General features: G+C 50.3%; 1 protein-coding gene across 8 annotated transcripts in view; it reads right to left on the reverse strand.

Moving 5' to 3' along the window:
* Positions 1–10,951: 10,951 nt before the first annotated feature.
* The window catches only part of PFKFB4 (6-phosphofructo-2-kinase/fructose-2,6-biphosphatase 4), a 42,540-nt gene continuing 28,858 nt past the window's right edge, over positions 10,952–24,633 (reverse strand). For 5 of the 8 annotated variants that reach the window (XM_055382330.2, XM_004034086.5, XM_019023305.4 and 2 more), the window contains 5 exons: positions 18,834–18,938; positions 16,967–17,096; positions 16,803–16,865; positions 15,250–15,314; positions 10,952–13,070 (listed from right to left, as the gene is read on the reverse strand). In XM_055382330.2, the coding sequence (XP_055238305.2) occupies positions 13,011–13,070; positions 15,250–15,314; positions 16,803–16,865; positions 16,967–17,096; positions 18,834–18,938 (423 nt within the window). In that variant the 3' untranslated portion in view covers positions 10,952–13,010. Of the gene's footprint in view, positions 13,071–14,378; positions 14,563–15,249; positions 15,315–16,802; positions 16,866–16,966; positions 17,097–18,833; positions 18,939–24,633 lie in introns of all 8 variants that reach the window. The other 3 variants (XM_055382327.2, XM_055382325.2, XM_055382326.2) reach the window with 1 other exon arrangement.

Genomic DNA, 24,633 nt, shown 5'->3' on the forward strand with positions numbered 1-24,633 from the left:
CCCCCAGTCACGTACCCCCTGCTTGCTCAATCGATCACGACCCTCTCACGCGCACCCCCTTAAAAGGGAGAGGAATTGCTCACTCCGGGGACTCTGCTCTTGAGACAGGAGTCTTGCCGATGCCCCCGGCCAAATAAACCCCTTCCTTCTTTAACTCGGTGTCTGAGGAGTTTTGTCTCTGCAGCTCAGGCTTGCAAAGCCTGGAAATACAAGTTGCCTGGGGAAAGTGACCCCTCCAAGGCAGAAACCAAACTTGGCCCAGATGCTGTACCAAGGCTAGGACTTGGCCCAGATGCTGTACCAAAGCTAGGTGGCTCCCCAAACCTTCCTACAGCTTTGTAAACAGCAATTTTTTTTTTTTTTTTTTTGAGACAAGGTCTCACTGTCACCCAGGCTGGAGTGCAGTCACGGCTCACTGCAGCCCCAATTTCCCCAGGAAACTGGGGTGATCCTCCCACCTCAGCCTTTGGAGTAACTGGGACCACAGATGCACACCACCACGCCCAGCTAATTTTTGTATTTTTTGTAGAAGTAGGGTTTTGCCATGTTTCCCAGGCTGGTCTCGAACTCCTGGGCTCAAGCAATCTGCCCACCTCAGCCTCCCAAAGTGCAACAGCACTTTTATTAAACTCTCCTCAAATACCCAGTTTGATAAGAATGACTGTTTTCTGCTGGGACCTTGGTTACAGTTTGTAGGTGAGAACTCTGCATCAGGCTGGTGGAGCAAAGCAACACCCACTGATGCTTGTAAAGCCCAGGGTGAGAGTAACCAGGTGAGAATGAGGCCATCAGCCCAGCCCCAGGACTGACTGCAGGACCAGATCGGTGAGTTCTACAGTGGAACGCTTGCTCAAGGGTCCTTGCCATTCTTCTTCATTCAGCACCTGGTCCCCTTTCCTCCACATCAGAGGAGGAACATGCTAGATATTATCTTTTTCAGATTCCTTTGCCCCAGGGCAAGAGCTTTTGCCCAGCCCCAACCAATCAGATGTAGCCTCCCTGGAGTCAGTCAGGGGTACTGGCGACCAGCTTTGATGGAGGGCTGCAGCAGTCCTGGCAGCAACATGAGTCTGCACCTGTGGGGAGGGCTGTGTGAATCACAAAGGCCCCTGCTTCCCCCTCGTGGCAGGAGCAGTGGCATGCTCACCAGGCCAAAGTAGCACTGTGGTTTGGGCTGGAGACGATACGGCTTTGACTTGGAACCTTTCTTTCCAGCCGCCTTGTTGGCTCTGAGGGCTCCACAGTTGCTTTTCATAAATTGGGTTTCTGATTAAGTTGGGCAGAGTCAGTTTCCTCCAACTGACAGAGAAGTTCTCACCAGGGCCGGGCACCATGGTGACTCATGCCTGTAATACCAGCACTTTGGGAGGCAGAGGTAGGCAGATACCTCTTGAGCGCGGAGTTTGAGACTAGCCTGGGCAACATGACAAAACCCTGTCTCTACAAAAAATACAAATTAGCTGGGCATGGTGATGCGTGCCTGTATTCCCAGCTACAAGGGAGGATTGCTTGAGCCCAGGAGGCAGAGGTTACAGTGAGCTAAGATTGCACTACTGCACTCCAGACTGGGCAACAGAGCAAGACTCTGTCTCAAAAAAAAAAAAACCCTAAAAAAAAAAAAGAAAACATCTGGACAAGGTGGCTCAAGCCTGTAATCCCAGCACTTTGGGAGGCCGAGGAGGGTGGATAACCTGAGGTCAGGAGTTCAAGACTAGCCTGGCCAACATGGCGAAACTCCATCTCTACTAAACATACAAAAAAAATTAGCCAGGCGTGGTGGCGTGCACCTATAATCCCAGCTACTCAGGAGGCTGAGGTGGGAGAATCACTTGAACCAAGGAGGCGGAGGTTGCAGTGAGCCGAGATCGCACCACTGCACTCCAGCCTGGGTAACAGAGCGAGACTGCTTCAAAAAAAAAAAAGAGAAAACTAGGCTGGGCGTTGTGACTTACGCCTGTAATCCCAGCACTTTGGGGGGCTGAGACGGACAGATCACTTGAGGCCAGGAGTTCCAGACCAGTCTAGCCAACATGGCGAAACCCCGTCTCTACTAAAAATACAAAAATTAGCTGGGTGTGGTGGTGCATGCCTGTAATCCCAGCTACTGGGGAGGCTGAGGCATGAGAATCGCCTGAACCTGGGAGGTGCAGGTTGCAGAGCCAAGATCGTGCCACTGCACTCCAGCCTGGGTAACAGAGTAAGACTCTGTCCAAAAAAAAAAAAAAAAAAAAAAAAGGGAGACAGAGAGAAAGAGAGAAATAAAAAATAAATAATTTTTTTTTAAAAATTAGTCCTCATCAGGAATGGTAGCAGATGCCCAGGGAAATGGGGGTGTCCGACTTGTCATCTGCCTGGTTGGAGCTAAAAGCAGTGGAAGTCCAGGCCTGAGGAAGAAAGGGCTCTGGCAACTTGTGGCAGGCAGAGGAGACTGAGCTGGTAAAGTCACTGCTGGTGGTGTTGCATGATAAACAACTAAATATTTAGTTTTAGTTCTCCATTCCTCACACAGAACTCCTTAACCCCTTAGAATTTACCATCCTTCTGATGCAAATGAGATGACTCCTAGCAGAGGGCCACTAGATAGCTTCACGACATTGGCCTGAAAGACCAAATAAGTTGCCAGGCCCAGTGGCTCACGCCTGTAATTCCAGCACTTTGGGAGGCAGAGGCAGGCGGGTCACCTGAGGTTGGGAGTTCAAGACAAGCCATGGAGAAATCCTATCTCTACTAAAAATGCAAAAAATTAGCCGGGCGTGGAGGTGCATGCCTGTAATCCCAGCTACTCAGGAGGCTGAGGCAGGAGAATCACCTGAACCCGGGAGGCGGAGGTTGCGGTGAGGCAAGATCGCACCATTGCACTCCAGCCTGGGCAACAAGAGTGAAACTCTGTCTCAAAAAAAAAAAAAAAGAAAAGAAAAGAAAGAGAAAGACCAAATAAGGATAAGAGTTTTGGAACTTTGAGTCACATTTCCCAAACTCTGGGGAACGGAGGGAGGCTAGAGATTGAGTTCAATCACCAATAGCCAATGATTTAATCAACCATGCCTTTGTAATGAAACCTCCATAAAAATCATTAAATAGTGGGGTTTGGGAGCTTCTGGGTTGGAGAACACATTGAGGTGCAGGGAAGATTGGTGTGCTCGGAGACGACATGGAAGCTCTGTGCCCCCTCCCCTCATACCTTGCCCTGTGAATAGCTTCATTTGGCTTGTTAAAAGAGAAAATTACAATGAGTGGTGGTTGCTTCTAATGGCACCAAACAGCTTAAAGAAAGAGAATGGCATGATGAGGTCAAGTTGTTAGCTGCTTACATCAAGGCACAAACTGAAAACTTTTTCAACTCTGCTAAAATGAGCCTCTTGCAGCCATGGGGCTGAGATGGCTCAATATCTAACCGAAGGGCTGATTCTGTGTGCTCCAGATTAAATACTGGTTGAATCACAGCCTCACTCAGTCTTTTTCTTTTTTTTTTTTTTTTTGTTTTTTGTTTTTTGAGACGGAGTCTCACTCTGTCGCCAGGCTGGAGTGCAGTGGCACGATCTCGGCTAACTGCAACCTCCGCCTCCTGGGTTCGAGCGATTCTTCTGCCTCAGCCTCCTGAGTAGCCGGGATTACAGGCACGCACCACCACGCCCAGCTAATTTTTGTATTTTTAGTAGAGACAGGGTTTCACCATGTTGGTCAGGCTGGTCTCAAACTCCTGACCTTGTGATCTGCCCACCTCGGCCTCCCAAAGTGCTGGGATTACAGGCTTGAGCCACCGCGCCCAGTTGTTATTTTCCTTTCATTGTTGACCAGGCTCACTCAGTTTTTCCTGTGAAAGTTAGGCACTGATCAGGACAAAGCATGCCCCTGGGAAACTGGAGCCCACATGCATGTCTACATCCAGTGGTCAGTTCTCTGTCTACCTTCCCTGACCCTCCAGCTTCAGTGACAGGGTGGGACACTCCTGCTTCCATCACACACTCCTCACACTGCTGCTTCTCAAGCTGCACTTTTTTTTTTTTTTTTTTTTTGAGATGGAGTCTCACTCTGCTGCCCAGGCTGGAGTGCAGTGGTGTGATCTTGGCTCACTGCAACCTCCACCTCCTGGGGTTCAAGTGATTCTCCTGCCTCAGCCTCCCAAATAGCTGGGACTACAGGCACACACCATCATGCCCAACTAATTTTTGTATTTTTAGTAGAGATGGGGTTTCACCATACTGGTCAGGCTGGTCTCGAACTCCTGACCTCAGGTAATCCACCTGCCTCGGCCTCCCAAAATGCTGGGATTACAGACCTGACTACTGTGCCGGACCGGGCATTACATCTTGAACCCACCTTCAACTGCCAACCCCAATCCGCAACTTGCTTCCCCCACGGGCTTCCACATGTCCATAAGTGGCAACTCCAGACCTTGGGATTATCTCTCTCTCACATGCCTTCATCCAAATCGTCAGCCGAACTTGGCTCTACCTGAAAAGTATATGCAGAATCCAACCACTTCTCGGCAGCTCCATCAGGAGCTCATTGTCTCTCACATTGCAGCAGCCTCCAGATAAGTGACCTGGCTTCCACTCAGCCCCATTTCAGACTGAGTCTTGATTCTGCAGCAGCCAGAGGAGTTCTTTTTAAACGTTTATCAGATCAAGTCACTCTGCTCAAAACCCTTTCCTGGGCCCCCCATTTCCAAGGCCCCACATATTCTGTATCCCATGATCTCTCTGACCTGCTCTTCCTCCTCCTCGTCTCTCTTCTCCAGCCCCACCAGCCTCTTCTGTGTTTTTTGACTGGGCATAGCCACACTCAGAGCCTTTGCATTGGCTATGGAATGCTCCATGACCTCCTTCAGCCTTTGGTCACCTTCTCAGTGAGGCCTGCTTGCAACCCCCTCCCATGCCCGTTCCCTCCATCCCAGCACCCTATATACTCTGTGTTTTACTTATTTGCTTACTGTATCTCCTACCACTAGAACATCATCTCTCTGACAGCAGGGTAGTGCTTACTCCTGTATCCCCACTGCTTGGCACATGGTGGGCACTTAATAAATGTGCTGAATCGGCTAGGCATTGTGGCTTATGCCTATATTCTGAGTACTTTGTGAGGCCAAGGTGGGAGGATCACTTGAGGCCATGGGTTTGAGGCCAGCCTGGGCAACAAAGTGAGACCCCCATTGCTACAAAAACAATATTTTAAATTAAAAAAAAAAAAAAAACAGGCGGGGTGCAGTGGCTCACAACTGTAATCCCAACACTTTGGGAGGTTGAGGTGGGCAGATTGTTTCCACCGAGGAGTTCGCGACCAGCCTGGGCAACATGGCAAAACCCCACCTCTACAAAAAGAAAAAAGAATTAGCTGGTTGTGGTGGTGTGCACCTGTAGTCCAGCTACCACGGAGGCTGAGGTGGGAGGATCACCTGAACCCAGGAGGTTGAGGCTGCAGTAAGCTGAGATCACATCACTGCACTCTGGCCTGGGGAACAGAATGTAACTCTCTCAAAAACAAACACAAAAAATGCAAAGAACCCCCACAAGTATGAAATTAATGACTGAAGTGGAATGAAGATACATGAAAGAATTCAGAGGTATTAGATCCCCACCAACCCCTAGCCTCTTCTGCACCTCCCTTGCCTGCTGAAGCAAGGTGTCCTCCCCTGAAAGACACCATGGACATCATGAAGGAGTTACCTTGTAAGAGGAAGCTAACTCTTCTCATGGCCCCTCCTCCCAATTCCTTATGATTTCCAGAGCTTTTAACTAGAGAGATATTTCAGCATGTCTGGAGACCCTTTCACAAAGTCAAGCCCAGAGTGGGAGGCTCACATATCAAAAGAGTTGCAAGACTGTTATTTTATGTTGGCCAAAATATAGAGAATATGTGTGGGAACAGACTGAAGTCCTAGACCAAGGAGATAAGAACATAAGTTTATATTGGGCTGAATTTATCAATATGGGTGCACTTAGCAAGGATTTGGATTCCATGCACCAGCTGAAGCTGTCGGGGGTTGTTCCACACGTCTATTTGGTTGGCTGAATAAAAACTGGATCCCGGCCAGGCGCGGTGGCTCACACCTGTAATCCCAGCACTTTGGGAGGCCGAGGCGGGAGGATCACGAGGCCAGGAGATCGAGACCATCCTGGCTAACACAGTGAAATCCCGTCTCTACTAAAAACACAAAAAAATTAGCCAGGTGTGGTGGCAGGCGACTGTAGTCCCAGCTACTCCAGAGGCTGAGGCAAGAGAATGGCGTGAACCCGGGAGGCGGAGCTTGCAGTGAGCCGAGATTGTGCCACTGCACTCCAGCCTAGGCGACAGAGCGAGACTCCGTCTCAAAAAAAAAAAACACAACAAAATTGGATCCCACTCAATGCAGTTAAGGTGCCAAAAGCTCCCTGATATAACACAGAGGAAAGAATCCAAAGCCTTAAGAAGATGTATTTATTTTTATTCATTCAAAATAAATGTTGAAGCCGGGCGTGGTGGCCCGCGCCTGTAATCCCAGCATTTTGGGAGGCCGAAGCAGGCGGATCACCTGAAGTCAGGAGTTCAAGATCAGACTGGCCAACATGGTGAAACCCCATCCCTACAAAAATACAAAAAGTAGCTGGGCATGATGGCGGGTGCCTGTAATCCCAGCTACTCAGGAAAGCAAGACTCCATCTCAAAAAATAAATACACACAGGCTGGGTGCAGTGGCTCATGCCTGTAATCCCAGCACTTTGGGAGGCTGAGGTGGGTGGATCACCTGAGGTTAGGAGTTCGAGACCAGCCTGACCAATATGATGAAACCCTGTCTCTACTAAAAATACAAAAATTAGCCAGGCGTGGTGGCACGCACCTGTAATCCCAGCTACTCAGGAGGCTGAGACAGGAGAATCGCTTGAACCTGGGAGGCGGAGGTGAGCCGAGGGGAAACAAGAGTGAAACTCCATCTCAAAAAAAAAAAATAATAATAATAATAAATACATACATAAATATATAAATGAATAAATGTTGGACTGAATTTGCCATGGACAACTCATCTTTTCCCTAACCAATCTCCTGGATTGAAGGGATTGAAGATTCAGAAGATACTCCTTTCCCCAAAGCCTTGGGAAATTCATTGCTGAGGGGTGCATCTTTGAAAAGTTTTAGTTTTAGTTTGCTATGGCTACCGTGACAAAGTCCCACAAATTGAGTGTCTAAAACAACAGAAAATGTATTGTCTCACAGTTCCAGGGGTTAGAGGTCTGAGATCAGGGTGTTCGCAGGCCAATGTTCTCTCTGAAGACACTAGGTTATATTAGATTAGGGGCCATTCTACTGCAGTCTAACTTTGTCTTAACTTATTACATCTGCAATGACCTTATTTCCACATAAGGTCACATTCTGAAGTACTAGGGGTTAGAACTTCAACATATAAATTGGTGGGGGGAGCATAGTAAGCACCATGGTCACTCTTCTCCATAGGTTAGGGGTTCTAGACTCTTCTCCATAGGTTAAGGGTTCTAGACTCTTCTCCATAGGTTAGGGATTCTAGTGGGAGACACTAGAGTTGAAATGGCTCCTTGATTGCCTTTTTTTTTTTTTGAGGCGGAGTCTCACTCTGTCACCCAGGCTGGAGTGCAATGGCGCGATCTTGGCTCACCGCAACCTCCACCTCCCGGGTTCAAGCAATTCTCCTGCCTCAGCCTCCACCAGTAGCTAGGATTATAGGCATGCATCACCAGGCCCAGCTAATTTTTTTGTATTTTTAGTAGAGACAGGGTTTCACCATGTTGGCTAGGCTGGTCTCAAACTCCGGACCTCAAATGATCCACCCACCTCAGCCTCCCAAAGTGCTGGGATTACAGGCGTGAGCCACCGCACCAAGCCAGCTCCTTGATTTCAATGCAGATACAAGGAGTCTGGGGTGACAAGGGTCAAGCAGCAGTGTTGAGCTGCCAGAGGAGAGAGAGGAGCAGAGACTGGGAATGCAGGATTTACAGGTTATCTGAATGGTCAGACCTGGAGGGATCTTTAGCAACCTGCAGGAATCTTTAGCAATAGGGACCTGATCACCAGACCCCTGGTACCAAAATAGATGGAGAGGCCAGTAGAGTCCCACCTATATAACAAGAGAGTGTGAGGGCCAACTGACAGAGACTCTACTGCAACAGAGAGGAAACCCTCACCAATTTTCTAGATAAAAATCAGTTTGCAAACCCAGGGGCCCCTGAAGGAGGTGGGGCATGCACCCTTAAGGAGGGCCCTGTAAAAACAGCACAGATTCATCCTGGCATTTTCCTCACAATCTCCCCAAAGAGACCTGTGGCCACAAGCCAGGTGTGGCAGATACTACTTGTGGTCTACCACAAAGCCATTTTTCACTTTTCTGTTTTTTGAGACAGGGTCTCGCTCTGTCACTCATGCTGGAGTGCAGTGGCAAAATCATAGCTCACTGCAGCCTCAACTTACTGGGCTCAAGCAGTCCTCCCCACCTCAGACTCCCGAGTAGCTGGGATTACAGGCATGCACCACCATGCCCAGCTAAGTTTTTGATTTTTTTGTAGAGACAAGGTCTCATTATGCTGCCCAGGCTAATCTCAAATGATTACAGCCATGAGCCGCTGTACCCCACCTCATTTTTCACTTTTAATAAAATAGTTTTGCCAGTACAGTGGTACGTGCTTGTAATCCCAGCTACTCAGGAGGCTGAGGCAGGAGGATCGCTTGAAGTCATGAGTTCATAACCAGCCAGAGCTACAGAGCAAGATCCTGTTTTTGTTTTTGCCTTTGAGAGAGGGTCTTATTTTGTCGCCCAGGTTGCAGTGGCCTGACCCCGGCTCACTGCAACCTCCAACTTCTGGGCTCAAGTAATTCTCTTGTCTCAGCCTCCCAAGTAGCTAGGACTGTAGACACGTGCCACCACACTTAGTCATTTGAAAATTTTTTTTGTAGAGATAGGGTCTCATTATGCTCCCCAGGCTGGTCTCAAACTCCTGGGCTCACGCAACTCTCCCACCTCGGCCTCTTAAAGCACTGGGATTACAGGTGTGAACTACTGTGTTCGGTGCAAGACCCCGTTTTTACAAAAATAAGATAAAATAGTTTCGTTTAAACAATAATGTACCCAGTAATGATCAGTCTAAACCAAATATGGCAACACTCTTCTCTGCAAGTAAGAAGTATTATATATATATTTTTAGATATAAATCCAATATTGCTGAAACCTACCTATGTCTTTGCAACAATATTTGATTCTATCCAAATATTATCTGATCCTTTTAAGCTCATTCTTATTGGTGTAAGAAAAAATGAAAATAGCCAGGTGCAGTGGCTCACACCTGTAATCACAGCACTTTGGGAGGCCGAGGCGGGCAGATCACCTGAGGTCAGGAGTTCTAGACAAGCCTGAACAACATGAAGAAACCCCATCTCTACTAAAAATACAAAATTAGCTGGGCATGGTGGCACATGCCTGTAATCCCAGCTACTTGGGAGGCTGAGGTAGGAGAATTGCTTGAACTCAGGAGGGGCAGGTTGCAGTGAGCGGAGATCACGCCATTGCACTCCAGCCTGGGCAACAAGAGTGAAACTCCATCTCAAAAAAATAAAATAAAATAAAAAACAAATATCCTGTGACCCTATATGATGGCTATTATTTCCCAGTAACCCAAAATGCTACTCAACATAATAATATAATTGCCCTTTCTAGGTTATGGTACAACACTGGACCTGAAGAAAAACTCTGATATTGTTATATTTCATTCCTTTTATTGTTTTCTACTAAAATCTTCAAAACCTTCTTCCAAAAGTGCTGAGAAGCGTCAAAGGGAGTCAGGTGGCCACCCTAGGAACTCAGAGCCAAGAGACAGGTGAGGACCCCCGAAGCTGTCCCCCAGGCTCTCACCAGGCGGAGGTTAGTCACCACCTGAATCCTGCAAAGCTGCCTCTCCCTCAGACCCCTTGGCATAGTTGGAGAAGGCAGAAACATAGCTGCTGGCCACCCCAAACCACCCAGAAGCAGCCCAGCCACAGCCATCCTCTGCCCTGACACACTGGGAGGAGCACAGGCGAACACCCGGCGATGCCCCGCCCCATCTTGTCCACAGAGGAGCCCCCACTACAACCCACTTCCCGGAAAGCCAGCTCCAGGGCAGGAAGTATGGACAGCCCATGATGTTCTGAGGCATGGGAAAGAGAACACCCAGCCCCTTGTCTCCACCTTCCCGACCCCAGATGCAGGTGACAAAGACAATACCAGAATAGGCCAGGTGCAGTGGTTCATGCCTGTAATCCCAGCACTTTGGGAGGCCAAGGCAGGTGCATCACCTGAGGTTGGGAGTTCAAGACAAGCCTGACCAACATGGAAAAACCCTGTCTCCACTAAAAATATAAAAACTAGCTGGGTATGATGGTGCATGCCTGTAATCCCAGCTGCTCGGGGAGGCTGAGGCAGGAGAATTGCTTGAACCCGAGGCGGAGGTTGTGGTGAGCCAAGATCGTGCCATTGCACTCCAGCCTGGCCAACAAGAGTGAAACTCCGTCTCCAAAAATAAAAATAAAAAAAAGAAAATACCAAAACACTGGTCAGCATACTGTCACCACAGCCTCACGCAGCCACTACATCCTTGACCCAGCTCCCAGGGCCTCCTCCCCAAGAATGCCGCATTTGGAGCCCACGTTCCCAGGGACCCCAGAATCCTTCCCTTAACAGTGCTCCACTCCAGCTGCACTGCCCCCTCCACAACTGCCTCATGTTCAGGGCCAAGGGCCCCGTACCCCAGGTCAGCCCAGGGAAGACCCAGGCCGCCTGCCCATGTATGCCAGGCCAGGACTCACTCCAGGGCAGCATGATTCCTCTTCAGTGAGAGTGAACATGGGGGTGGAAGCTGAACGAAGGATCCCAACACAGACCTGCGAGGAAGACCACAGCACCAGGTGTCGACAGACCAGGCCAGAAAAAAAACACTTCACAAATGGAGAACTGGCTACCAAATACAACCTGAGATTATTTTTTAAAAAGTATTTATTGCAAAGAATGCTGGACACAGTGTTGCATGTGGCTGAGATTCAATACCATCCATTCTGGGGAACTCGGGAAAATATCTGCAACATGGGCACGCCAGCCAGCATGGCCGAAATGTGGCAGCCAATCAGCTACACCTCAGCCCATGCGGAGACCATGCCAGGGCAGAGGCCGGGGTGTTGCCCCCACTCATGCCCTGATCCCTGGATGTCCCTCTACCCTGTCCCCAGTCCTCATAATGCATCCAATCCAGCAACTCCTAACTCCCCTCTGTACACAGAGAGAAAAGGCCTCGGTGGTCTCACCTCAGATGACATCCAGAGGTACATGCACTGTTGCTGACCAAGGGAACCCACTATGGCTAACAAATGAGTGTGTCCAGGTGACAAAAGTCACCGAAACTCCAAAATACACAGAAGCAAAGGCTGCAGTCCTAATGTCCCAAAGGCATGGTCCTTGGGCTCTGGGTCTAAAGGGCTTGGGGCTCTGACAGATGAGTCTGGAAGGATCTTGCCCCGGCTCCGCCTTGGACATCTCTTAGCGGAGCAGCACACAAGGATGAGAGACCACCGGCCAGGGCCAGGGACGCTAACTTCTCTCAGGGACAGGTGGCATCTGCAGGCTGCAAAGCCCTGGGAGTCTGGAAAGATGTGCTACCCTCCAGGCACAGGCCAGGAAAGGCTCCGGACACAAAGGACTTGGGATCCAGGGGCCTGGCTTCCCCAGAGTCCACCTGTGGACAGCAGGGCACCCAATTACAAGTCCAGACACTTTCTGACCCAGCCCCACAACTTGCCAGTCTGTTTGCCAGCTGTAAACAGACTGCCCAGGCTGCCTCTCTGGGACCAAAAGAACTCAGGGGCATGACAGACACTGGACTTCACAAGGCCATTTTCACCAGACTCATATGCACATGAATGGAAGGCTGTGCTGCAGCCGGGAAAATCCTCCCTTGCCCAGGGACTGCCTATGGGTTCTGCCTTCTCCCTTCCTCAGGCCCACAGGCAGAAGTCAACAAACACCAGAGAAGTTTTACAGGACCATACAAGTGTTTCTGAATTATTTATGGCAAATGCATGTCTCTGCCACCAGTGTACATTCGTGTGTGGACACGGGCAGCAACAGGGGAGAGGCCGCCTCCCCATTGGCTGCCAGTGTCCACAGCCAGGGAAGGGGAGAGGGGGCAGCAGCCTCTCCCTCGAGCACTTCGGTGTGTGCACCAGGAAGGAAACTTCCTGCCCTGTCTTGAGGTGGTTTCACTGTGAGAGCAGGCCTGAAGGGGCAAGCCTGGCCACCAGCTCCCCTAAGCATACCTAAGTAGCCGGGTACATGCACAACTGGGGAGGGGCGACCACAACTGCCCCCCTGCCCACACGTTTCTGTGCATCCCAATGTGCTGAAGCAAGCGCATTGCTTTCATGAATGCCCACAACTAAGGGTGACATGGATACAAGGGCCTGGCCAGTGGCTGCCCGGGAAGCATCTGCTGTGGTTGGGGCTCTAGTTCCTGGTGGGTAAGGATGGGAAGGGCTCTCCCTCTCACCAGAGGCAGCAGAAGCTCAGGGTCCCATGAAGACCTGGCCTCTGGCTCAGGAAGTGGCCACAGAGAGGATGGTAGAGGCCCTGTGGAGAGTCACCAGGTCCATGCTGGGCAGCTGGGCCACAGTAGGAACATCACAGCAAGCACTTTCCTTTCACATTGTAGGGTTTCACGCTTCACAAAGCCAACTGAGCTGGCGAGAGTGAACACCTAAGAGCTGCGCCGGAAGAACCTGGGGCTGGGCAACCTCCGCACAGCCCATGCAGATGCAGTCTGGTCAAGTAACTCTTAGCAGCAGGTCAGGAGCCATGCACAACCTTGTCGCCGACTGTCAACAAAGAGCCAGGTGGGCTGGGGTGGGGGTTCTGGGTTCCGCCAGCCATGTGTGGCTTCAAGAATATCCCTGCATGGCATGGTGACTATCACACACACTGGAGGGCCTGGAATGACCCCCTCTGCAGAGACCAGTGCCTGCCTAGTGGTCACAGTGGATGAACATGGTCACTGGTGAGCAGGCACCGTGACAAGGGCTTCCTCTGGAGGTCTCGAGATGTCCACGTTCTGTACAATAAAAACACAGAGCGTTCACTCCATGGCAGGAATAGATGAGATGCCTGCTGTCTGCCATCCTCATCACTGTGGTTCATCAGGCTTCACATTCTCACTGTAGCAGCCACAGCCGCAAGACTCTAGACCACAAGCTTCCCTAAGAATACATGGCCAAGAGCTTCGTGCCACACAGTGGGTGGATGGACAATAGAACAAAGGTGCGGTGGAGGATGCCACCTCGTTTCCTGCTCCACTGCAGCCAGGTCAGGCAATACCCAAAGCAAGGCCGCTCCCACCTCCTATCTCAGGGCTGAGTCAATTGAGGAAGAACCCCTGGCTTGGGGATTTTATCCTCATCTGTGGGGCAGGGAAGGGGTTCAACTCCTGGGGGTGCCTCCTTCCTGGTTTAAAGTGTTGGCACGCAGGTGTCAGAGGTGCCCCAGAAGCCTATGGGCATTTCCTGGTCTGCAGCCTGGTCTGTCCCCACAGAACTGGGGTACAGGGCCTCCTGAAGCCCTCAGCTATAGACGGCCCCCACCAAACTGCAGAGCTCAGTCCCATCCTTGGCCTGTCGGGCTCAGGGAGTCTCAGGCCTGAGGAATAGGGAATCTGAAACTTCCCTTAGCTCTCTGAGGCTGTCTTATGTGCCCCAGAGCCTGGTGGCCCCTCCTCCCAGCTGTGGGTCCCGGAACCATCACCTGCAGGAGCAGGTCACTGATGACCTGAGCTGCTGCCCCATGCAACATGATATGCCCAGATTTTCAGGGAGAGAGACATGGCCCCCATGGCCCACAGCCTGGGCTCATAGGACCGGCCCCTGGAATTGTAGGGGCAGGTATAATTCTTATTGCTGGGCAGGCTTCCTGAGGCGCCCCTTTTCCACCACAGCCTGCCCCAGTGGATGGGCCAGAAGGGAGCCATCCAGGAACCTGGGGTTAGTGGCGGTTTGCCTCTCAGAAGCACCCACCCATAGTGGGCAGAATGACCGCCAGCCACACTATGGTGATGGACTGGTAGGGTCAGCTCCCAAGGGCTGCCAGGCCCAGGGACCTCTCTTACCATCACCCTGCCAGCCCAGGGGCCTCTCTTACCATCACTCTATCAGCGCTGGGGGCCCAGTGCCATCTGGGCCTTCCTTAGCCCAAAGGATGCCCGTTGGGAGGTACCTTCCCCTGTGACTTGTGGGTACCAAATTGGGCCTGGGCTGAACTTGGCTAAGACATGCACGGACTATCAGAGCAATGGGAAGAGAGGCCTGCAGGGTAACTGGTCCTGCTTGGGGGCAGTGGTGTTGGGAAGGGACAGGACACATCTACACACCTGTGCTGTGAGGTCCAAGGCCAGATGTCCTGGTCCAGCCCAAGGCGTGCATCCTCAGCAGGGACCCAGAGCCCAAGCAGGCCCCATCATGGATGGCAACAGGCATGACTGAGGCCCAAGAGCCTTCTCCGTGCAGTGGCCTCCAGGAACTGGGACCAGGGCTCCCAGAAGTGTAGGTCCTATCCTTGGCCCCAGTGGGAGAGGGAGCCAACATTGTGGAGGGACCCCACATGGGACCAAGAGTGGTTCTGAGCTACACTCTGAGGAGCTTCTACCTTCCACAAGGCACTTGGGGAGCACAGGTGGTGACTGCTCTTCTGGACCAAGGTCTCCACCCCATGCTGAGGCCCCTTCAGTATCTGCATGGCCCTTTCCCCAAAAGTGCATGATCCCATCTTAATTTTTAAAGGTGCTGGGGTTAGGAAAGGGGCTCATGAGGCCTCGGCTGCAGGGATGGGGAGTGGGAAGAGTGCCCACCTGCCCTCTGAAGGCCAGAAGCCTCATTCTTAGCCTCCAGCCTCATTCTCACTGAGCCCAAGGGCCCCCTTGACTTAGACCTCCAAGTTGCTGTTTGGGAGCCCTGTAGCTCCTCAAGTCCTGGGGCTCCAACCACACCCAAGTTCAGGCACTCCTGAGCCTGGTGGCCCAGAGTCAGGGATTTCCCCATCCCCAGGGCAGGTGCCTTGGGAAGGCCTGATGCAGGCCCCACCCAGAGCCAGGGCCCCGCCCTGCTGATGGGACAACAGTCTTGGCAGAAGACTCAAGCTCCCTCTGGCAGGTGCCGCAGCTGGGCCTGGCCCTGGAGGATGTGCAGTCTGGACACCCCCACATCAGGAACACCCCGCTACCCCAGCAGTGACCCCATTGCTACCTGAGGCCTGTCCCGGTGCGTGTTCACAGCGGCCACGTTCAGGAATATGGACTCCACTTTACAACCTGCCAAAGGGAAGATGCAAATCCATCCCCACTCCTGAAAGGCAGCTGAGCTGCAGATGCTAGAAACTTCTCTTGGAGGGGGGTCTGGGCGTGTGGAATGGAGCAGCCATCTCAGCCTCACTCTAGTTCTTCCACTTTAGGCAGCTCTGGGGAGCCCCGGGAGGAAGGACAAGACACTCTGTCAGACCCACGCATATCTGTATGTGATGGCCCAGACAGGGCCACACAGACGCCCCAGGCTCCCCAACCCCAGGACCGAGAGGGATTGGGGGACAGCAGGCCTAAGTTGAGGTTACTGACTCTCAAAGTCTTCAGGGCCCCCAAACCACCCACATTCCAACTCTACCACGTAAGGCCCAGTCAACTGTGTGCCAGGTGCACAGTGCAATGGGGGATGAGGCCATTGTCACACACTGGAGTGACATCAGCTGCCACTGGGCTTCACAGCCATTCCCCCAAGAGCACCTGTGTTAAAGGTGAAGAGCTAAGACCTGAGAGATGAAGAAGTTGCCTGAGGTCTCTGCTGGTATAGCAAGAGGCAGGGTGGGGACTCACACTGCCCTGCACCCAGAATAAACTCCAGGCCCTGAGGACCATGGGGCCTTGTGGGGGTTCAGAAAAATCAGTAGAAAAGCCCCTCATGCAGGTAGGCAATGGTTAAGCAAAGTCACTGGGGAGGTCTTCTGTGGCCACATAAACTTTTTCACAACAAACTTTTTTTTTTTTTTTTGAGACAGAGTCTCGCTCTGTCGCCCAGGCTGGAGTGCAGTGGTGCGATCTCGGCTCACTGCAAGCTCCGCCTCCCGGGTTCACACCACTCTCCTGCCTCAGCCTCCCAAGTAGCTGGGACTACAGGTGCCCGCCACTACGCCCAGCTAATTTTTTTATATTTTTAGTAGAGACGGGGTTTCACCATGTTAGCCAGGAGGGTTTCTATCTCCTGACCTCGTGATCCACCCACCTCGGCCTCCCAAAGTGCTGGGATTACAGGCATGAGCCACCGCACCCAGCTCCAGAACAAACTTTTTAAAAGCAAATTAGGGCCACAGATGGTAACTCATGATGGTAGCTCACGCCTGTAATCCCAGCACTTTGGGAGGCCGAGGCAGGTATATCACCTAAGGTCAGGAGTTCGAGACCAGCCTGACAACATGGTGAAACTCTGTCTCTACTAAAAATACAAAAATTAGCTGGGCATGGTGGCAGGCGCCTGTAATCCTAGCTACTCGGGAGGCAGAGGCAAGAGAATCATCTGAACCCGGGAGGTGGAGGTTGTAGTGAGCCTAGATCACGCCATTGCACTCCAGCCTGGGTGACAGAGCGAGACTCCGTCTCAAAGAAAGAAAGCAAATTGGGAAAGGTAGTGGGGTAGTAGGTGGAGGAATGGGCTCCTAACACAATTTTCAAGGAATTCGGAGAAAATCATGGAACTGTGCAGAGATCCAAGGTCATGGCTACCCATGGTCAATGTGCAGGAAGCTTCCTTACCATATGCCACAGGAGTCAGCTTCAGGACTGTGTGCAGCGGACACTTGAGGTAGGGCAGCTGTTCTGTAGACACAGAGGGGGATGGCTAGCACACCAGAAATGCCTGGTGACAGTGCCTACCTTCTCACACAACCTTCCCACCTCCCCCGGGGCACAGCCCGCACCTGCTGCCTTGTCGAGGAAGTAGGCCAGCAGGCAGCGCATCACAGCCTGGTGGCAGATGACCAGCACATTCTCTTGCCTCTCCAGCTCCATGATGACAGGCTCCAGTCTCTGGACCAGGTCCTCGTAGGACTGCAAGGGCAAGCAGAGAGGGGTCCCTCAGGCCTGGCTCCGGGAGAGGGACAGACACATCCTGGACACTGGGCCACCTTCCACTCCTGCAGCTGCTCACCATTCTGGGAAGCTGTGGCTGGGCCTCCTCCAGCCTAGCCTTCTGAGGCCATGGGGGTGGGCAGCTGAGGAAAGGGGCCACCTTTCCCACTTCAGGGCTAGGTCCTGGTAGGATTGAGAGCGCAGAGCTAGGCCTCAGGCTCCATCCCAGGGTCCACCTCAGTGCCCACCCATGGGGCTCTGCACTGAATCCTCAGCTATAGAATTCATGTGACTGGTGGAGAAGACTTCGCCTGCTTCCAGCCCACAGCAAACAGAGTGCACTGACAAGAGCGAAGGGGAAGAGAGCAAAGACCTGGAACTTTCTGGAGTATGACTCATCAGAAACAGCTGGGGTCCCCAGGAACTATCCTCAGTCTACCTGCCCAGTATCTTCCCCCTATGCCTGCCGTGATGTACGGTTTAGGCCCCTGCTGGGCCTCTCAACCTGGCAGGTTTAGAGGTTTTCATCAGTTTCATCCTTCTGCACACAACGAGTGGTCCTTCAAAAATGGCCTCCAGCAGACAGAACTGAACGTGCCCCGAGCTTTGATTAGGAAGCAAAAATGACACGCTGATTTGTGCCAGTTCCTGGTAGTTCTGAGAAAATCCTAGACCGGTTCTTTTGGTAACATGAATTTCTCAACCAATTCTCCTCACTGTATTCTCAAGTTTGAGCAGCCAGCTGCTTTGTTTCTCCTGACCGTTATCTGGGTTGGTTCTAAATCTGAACTTGGCCTCACAACATAATGTGGGAAATAATTAATGTTCCCAAGAGCTACACTATCCTGAGGATGGTACAGTGTAGAGACCTGTCAGCCTGGCTTCTGGGTGGAGGTGCTTCTGCATGTGTATATATATGTGTACATATGTGTGTTGATGGGGGGTATTTTTATTTGGCCCCTGCCCCAGGCCACCTCCTGGAAGTGGAAAGAGATGCCTCAGTCAAAGGTGACCCTCAGTTTCTGACCTGGGGCCTGGGCTGACCTGTGTCAGAGAAGGTGACAAGTGCAGTGGCTTGTGGTAGCCAACTCATGTGTGGAAGGTCTCCCTGGGTCTGGTGCCAGGGCTAGGGGTAGTGCCTGGAGCCACAAGAAGGACAGGATGGGCTCAGCCTGTGACAAGAGGAAGCATCCAAAGGAAGGATGAGGCCCAAGACAGGGACTCGAGTGAGCTGAGACCCGAGTCCCAGGCCTGCCATGGTCTCCCCAACTCCCCAGCCATTTGAGCGCCCCGGAAAGGGCTGACAACTCGCTGGGAAAGGAGCTGGCCTGGGAGTGCCAGGGGACCGCGCACTGTCTACAGGGGTCCCAGGAAAGCCTAACTCCGCAGATCCCCCACCTCAGGCCCTGCCCTTCCGAATTCTCCACCCCTGGGAAGGGGAAAGACAAGAATGGAGAGCAGGGAGCCAAAGGTCTCCGGGTTGAAGTCCTGCCCTACATGGCACTGCCCACCCCACACCTGAGGAAGGGACTAAGGCCTGGGCTGCATAGCTGGGAAGGGGTAGAGATGAACCACACACCCAGGCTGGCAGGCCTCTGAAACCAGGCCCCTTCTGCTACCCACGCAGCCCCTGCAGAGCCCCACAGGCCCTCAGCCACAGGTGGTACTCCCAGGCGGGCAGTAGGTGGCTGGGACTAAGCCCCAAATCCCACCTACCTCCCCTTTAGGGTACCGGTACCGGTACTTGTCCTGGTCCCGCAGGGCGAACTCCAGTGGATAATTATCCTGAATTTCCTCGTAGGTCATTTCCTCACAGACGCCCTAGGGAGATACCACAGTCATCACACCTCCTACAGGCCCAGAAGATGAGCCTTGGGGACATGTGGGGTGAGGCAGCATCAAGCAGAAGAGACCAAGTTCACGGGCATTTCCCGGGTGAAGGGAACAGAAACCTGTCTAAGGAGGGGAGGACCTCTAGGAACACTGATCATTGGTGGTTCCTTGCTTGTAAAAAGCTACCAGGATGGTCTTGTCCACCTATCCATCACCCATCCAATACACACAGAGATGCTATGTGTTTTTTCTTTTCTGTGCTGTGGAAATAGTACTTGTGAGTGTAGGTTGTTATGCAAACTATGAAGGAAAACTTCACTTGTGTTATTTGGGATACACACACACACACACACACACACACACACACACACAGAGCATAGATCATCTTCTACAAATGACATTTAAAAAAAAAAAAAAGGTGGCTGGGCGCGATGGCTCACGCCTGTAATCCCAGCACTTTGGGAGGCTGAGGCAGGCAGATCACTTGAGGTCAGGAGTTCAAGACCAGCCTGGCCAACATGGTGGAGGAGGCAGTGGTTGCAGTGGGCTGAGATTGCGCCACTGCACTCCAGCCTGGGCAACAGAGAGAGACTCCCTCTCAAAAGAAAAGAAAAAAAAAGAAAAGTTGGCTGGGCGTGGTGGCTCACAGCTCACGGCCTGTAATCCCAGCACTTTGGGAGGCTGAGGCAGGTGGATCACCTGAGATCAGGAGTTCAAGGCCAGCATGGTCAACATGATGAATCCCCGTCTCTACAAAAATACAAAAATTAGTTGGGCGTGGTGGCACATGCCTGTAGTCCCAGCTACTCAGGAGGCTGAGGCAGGAGAATCGCATGTACCCAAGAGGTGGAGATTGCAGTGAGCCAAGATTATGCCACTGCACTCCAGCCTGGGGAAGAGAATGAGACTCTGTCTCAAAAAAAAAAAAAAAAAAAAAAAAAGATGGGGACATATTGGATTAGAGTGGGTCCTAAATCCAATCATTGGTGTCCTTTTAAGAGCGCCATGTAGGCTGGGCGCAGTGGCTCATGCCTGTAATCCCAGCACTTTGGGAGGCTGAGGCGGGTGGATCATGAGGTCAGGAGTTTGAGACCAGCCTGGCCAATATGGTGAAACCCCGTGTCTACTAAAAAAATACAAAAATTAGCCAGGCGTGGCGGCTCACGCCTGTAGTCCCAGCTACTTGGGAGGCTGAGGCAGAAGAATCTCTTGAACCCGGGAGGCGGAGATTGCAGGGAGCTGAGATCATGCCACTGCACTCCAGCCTGGGTGACAGAGCGAGACTCCGTCTCAAAAAAAAAAAAAAAAAAAAAAAAAGAGTCATGTGAAGGCACAGACAGACATACATAGGGAAGAAAGCCATGTGATGACCGTGGACAGAGGTGGGATTGGAGTGATGAGGCTATGAGCCAAGAAATACCAAAGATTGCCGGCAACAACTGGAAACTAGGAAGAGGTGAGGAAGCGTTCTTTATTAGCACCTTCAGAGGAAGCATGGCCCTGCTGACGCCTTGATTTCAGACTTCTAGCCTCCAGAACTGTGAGAGAATCAATTCATGTTGTTTTAAGCCACTCATCTGTAGTGCTTTGTTACGGTAGCCCTAGTAAACTAATACTTTTTTTTTTTTAATATTTAGTGGTGTTGTTTTTTTTTTTTGAGACAGTCTTACTCTGTCACACAGGCTGGAGTCCAGTGGTGTGATCTTGGCTCACTGCAGCCTCAAACTTCCCAGGCTCAGGTGATCCTCCCACCTCAGCCTCCCAAGTAGCTGGGACTACAGGTGTGCACCACCACACTTGAATACTAACACATATTTTGGTACCAGGAGGTGAAGTGCTGCTGGCTGCTGTAATAAAGAACTAAAAATGTGGAAGTGGTTATGAAATGGGATAATGGGTAGAGGCTGGAAGAATTTTGTGGTGCATGATAAAAAGCTTAGACTGTCTTGAAGAGACTGTTAGTAGAAATTTAGACATCAAAGATTATTCTGGTGAAGGCACAGAAGGAAGTGAAGAGGATGACAGAGAAAGCTTCCATCATCTTTTTTTTTTTTTTTTTTTTGAGACAGAGTCTCACTCTGTTGCCCAGGCTGGAGTGCAGTGGTGCAATCTCAGCTCACTGCAACCTCTGCCTCCCGTGTTTAAACAATTCTCCTGCCTCAGCCTCCTGAGTAGCTGGGATTACAGGCACAGGCCACCACGGCTGGCTAATTTTTTGTATTTTTAGTAGAGACGGGGTTTCGCCATGTTGACCAGGCTGGTCTCGAACTCCTGGCCTCATGTGATCTGCCCATCTCGGCCTCCCAAAGTGCTGGGATTACAGTCATGAGTCACCATACCCGGCCAGCTTCCACCATCTTAAAGAGCACATATATCATCATGAAAAGAATGTTGATAGAAATATGAACATTAAAGGTGCCTCTGTGAGGCCACAAGGGGAAATGAGGTGCCTTTTCCTGGACCCTAGAGAAAAGGTAATCCATGTTATAAAGTGGCAGAGAATGTGGCTAAACTGAGTTCCCATGTTGGACGGCTACAACCAAGACTGATGGTAACAAGCGCAGGCGGGTATGTGGAGAAATCAGAGCCCTCACACACTGCGGGAGGGAATGTGAGATGGCGAAACAGTGTGGCAGTTTCTGAAAAGGTTGAATGTATAATTACCATATGACCCAGCAATTCTACTCCTAGCGTACAGTGAGGAGAAATAAAAATATAAGTCCGCACAAAAACTTATGCCGGATGCGGTGGCTCATGTCTGTAATCCCAGCACTTTGGGAGGCCAAGGCAGGTAGATCTCTTGAGCCCAGGAGTTTGAGACCAGCCTGGGCAACATGATGAAACCCCATCTCTACAAACAAATACAAAAATTAGCTGGGTGTGGTGGCAAGTTCCTGTAGTCCCAGCCACTTGGGAGACAGAGGTGGGAGGATTGCTTGAGCCCAGGAGATGGAGGCTGCAGTGAGCTGAGATCATGCTACTGCACTCAGCCTGGGCAACAAAGCAAGACCCTGTCTCAAACAAACAAACATAGAAAACACCTTGGACATGAATGTTCACAGCAGCATTATCCACATAGCCCAAAAGTGGCAACAACTCAAATGCCCATCAACTGATGAATGGATACATAATGTGTGGTATATTTATATAATAGGATGTTATTTGGCAATGTAAAGGAATGAAATACTGCTACATGCTACACGAATAAACCTTGAAAACATTAGTGGTAGCTTAAGGCAGAAGGAAGGGTTAGAGGGAAATGGAAGTGACTGTTGATGGGCACAGGATTTCTATTTGGGGTGATGAAATGTTCTAAAACTGATTGTGGTGATGGTTGCACAACTCTGAACACACCAAAAACCACTGAACTGTATACTTATTTATTTATTTATTTATTTATTTATTTATTTATTTATTTATGTTTTTAGAGACTGAGTCTCACCTTGTCTCCAAGGCTGGAGTGTAATGGCACGATCTCAGCTCACTGCAACCTCCACCTCCTGGGTTCAAGTGATTCTCCTGCCTCAGCCCCCCGAGTAGCTGGGATTACAGGTGTGCGCCACCACAAATGGCCTGAACTGTATATTTTAAATGGGTGAATTCTATGGTATATGAATTATATCTCAATAGAGCTATCATTTTTTTAAAGGAACTATAAGGCAATAAATTGTGGATTAGACTAAGAAAAAGTCATAATGTTGGAATAGAAGACAAGCCCAAGGCTGTTTATCAGAAGATAAACATGGAAAAGATAAACATGGAAAGATGATTAATGGATCATAAAAACTGTAATAGTTTCAAAACTTGAAAGATAAAGAAGGAAATCCACAAGCATCTTGGAAAATAATCAGATTAACTTCAAAGGAAAAAAACTGGGGTGGCTGCAGGCTTCTCTGCAAAACTGAATGTTAGCATCAAATCTACATATTTGGAGGGAAGACACTGTCCTATTAACCTGCCTCAGGTAGCTGCTGTTTGTGTGAGAAAGAAATCAGTGGCTGGATAACCCCCACCAAGCACAAAATGGGTTAAATGAGCTGCAAAATGAGTTATAAAAATTGCTTACTTTTTTGAAAGAGATTGTCAATTCTGAAGAGAAAGAATAGATAAAAAATAAAACCACAACTTGAGTTCAGGAGTTTGAAACCAGCCTGGGCAATATGGTGAAGCCCCATCTTTACAGAAAATACAAAAATTAGCCAGGCGTAGTGTTGCACACCTGTGGTCCCAGCTACTCAGGAGGCTGAGGTGGGAGGATGGCTTGAGTCCAGGAGGCAGAGGTTGCAGTGAGCTGAGATGGTGCTACTGCGCTCCAGCCTGGGTGACAGAGCCAGACCCTGTTTCAAAAATAAAATAAAATAGGCCAGGCACAGTGGCTCACACCTGTAATCCCAGCACTTTGGGAGGCCAAGGCGGGTGGATCACCTGAGGTCAAGAGTTCAAGACCAGCCTGGCCAACATGGTGAAACCCTGTCTCTACTAAAAATACAAAAATTAGCCAGGCATGGTGGCTCACAACTGTAGTTCCAGCTACTCGGGAGGCTGAGGCACGAGAATCACTTAAACCCGGGAGGTAGAGGTTACAGTGAGCTGAGATTGCGCCACTACACTCCAGCCTGGGAAACAGAGTGAGAGTTGGTCTCAAAAAATAAATAAATAAATAAAAATAAAATAAAATAAAACCATGATGCTGTACTCTGCCCAGTTACATTGAAAAAACAGAGCAAAAAGGAAACGAATGGCAATAATACAACATCATCTTTCCCAACAGAAGGTCAAAAATTATTTTCCTGTGACAGTATCAGCTTTGTTAAGTATATTTCAATTATGTGCATCCAGCCTGAGAATGTCTTCGAAAAGCTTTAAGGTAATGACTATTGGAATAAAAACATTGCCTACCTTTCAAATAACAAAAAAGATCATATCTACACAGAAAAATTGGAATAAAGAGAAAATTCCAAGGTATTGAAAACAAGATCAAACATACCAGTAATGATAATAATAAACCTAAGTGGTTGCAGATGCCTTGATGAAAAAAGCTCTTGGGCTAGGCTAAAACTCAAAGCAAGTATATGCTTTTGTTTTGTTTTGTTTTGTTTTGTTTTGTTTTTGAGACAGAGTCTTGCTCTGTCATCCAGGCTGGAGTGTAGTGACATATCTTGGCTCACTGCAACCTCCTCCTCCTGGGTTCAAGCAATTCTCCTGCTTCAGCCTCCCACGTAGCTGGGATTACAGGCATGCGCCACCATGCTCGGCTACTTTTTACATTTTTAGTACAGACAGGGTTTCACCATCTTGGACAGGCTGGTCTCAAACTCCTGATGTCAAGTGATCCACCCACCTCAGTCTCCCAAAGTGCTGGGATTGCAGGCATGAGCCTCTGCGCCTGGCCTATGCTCTTTATTCTAAAGAAAATGATACAAAAATGTTAAAAATAAAAGGGAAAAAATATAATAAAAAAATATGGACAGGTTGGGCATGGTGGTTCATGCCTGTAATCCCAGCAATTTGGGAGGCCAAGGAAGGAGATCACTCGAACCCAGGAGTTCAAGACCACCCTGGGCAACACAGCAAGACCACATCTCTAAAAATTTTTTAAATTTAGGACAGGGGCAGTGGCTCATGACTGTAATACCAGCAATTTGGGAGGCCGAGGTGGGATCACCTGAGGTCAGGAGTTCGA

Source organism: Gorilla gorilla, chromosome 2 (assembly GCF_029281585.2).
Source record: "Gorilla gorilla gorilla isolate KB3781 chromosome 2, NHGRI_mGorGor1-v2.1_pri, whole genome shotgun sequence".
NCBI classification, from domain to species: Eukaryota; Metazoa; Chordata; class Mammalia; order Primates; family Hominidae; genus Gorilla; species Gorilla gorilla.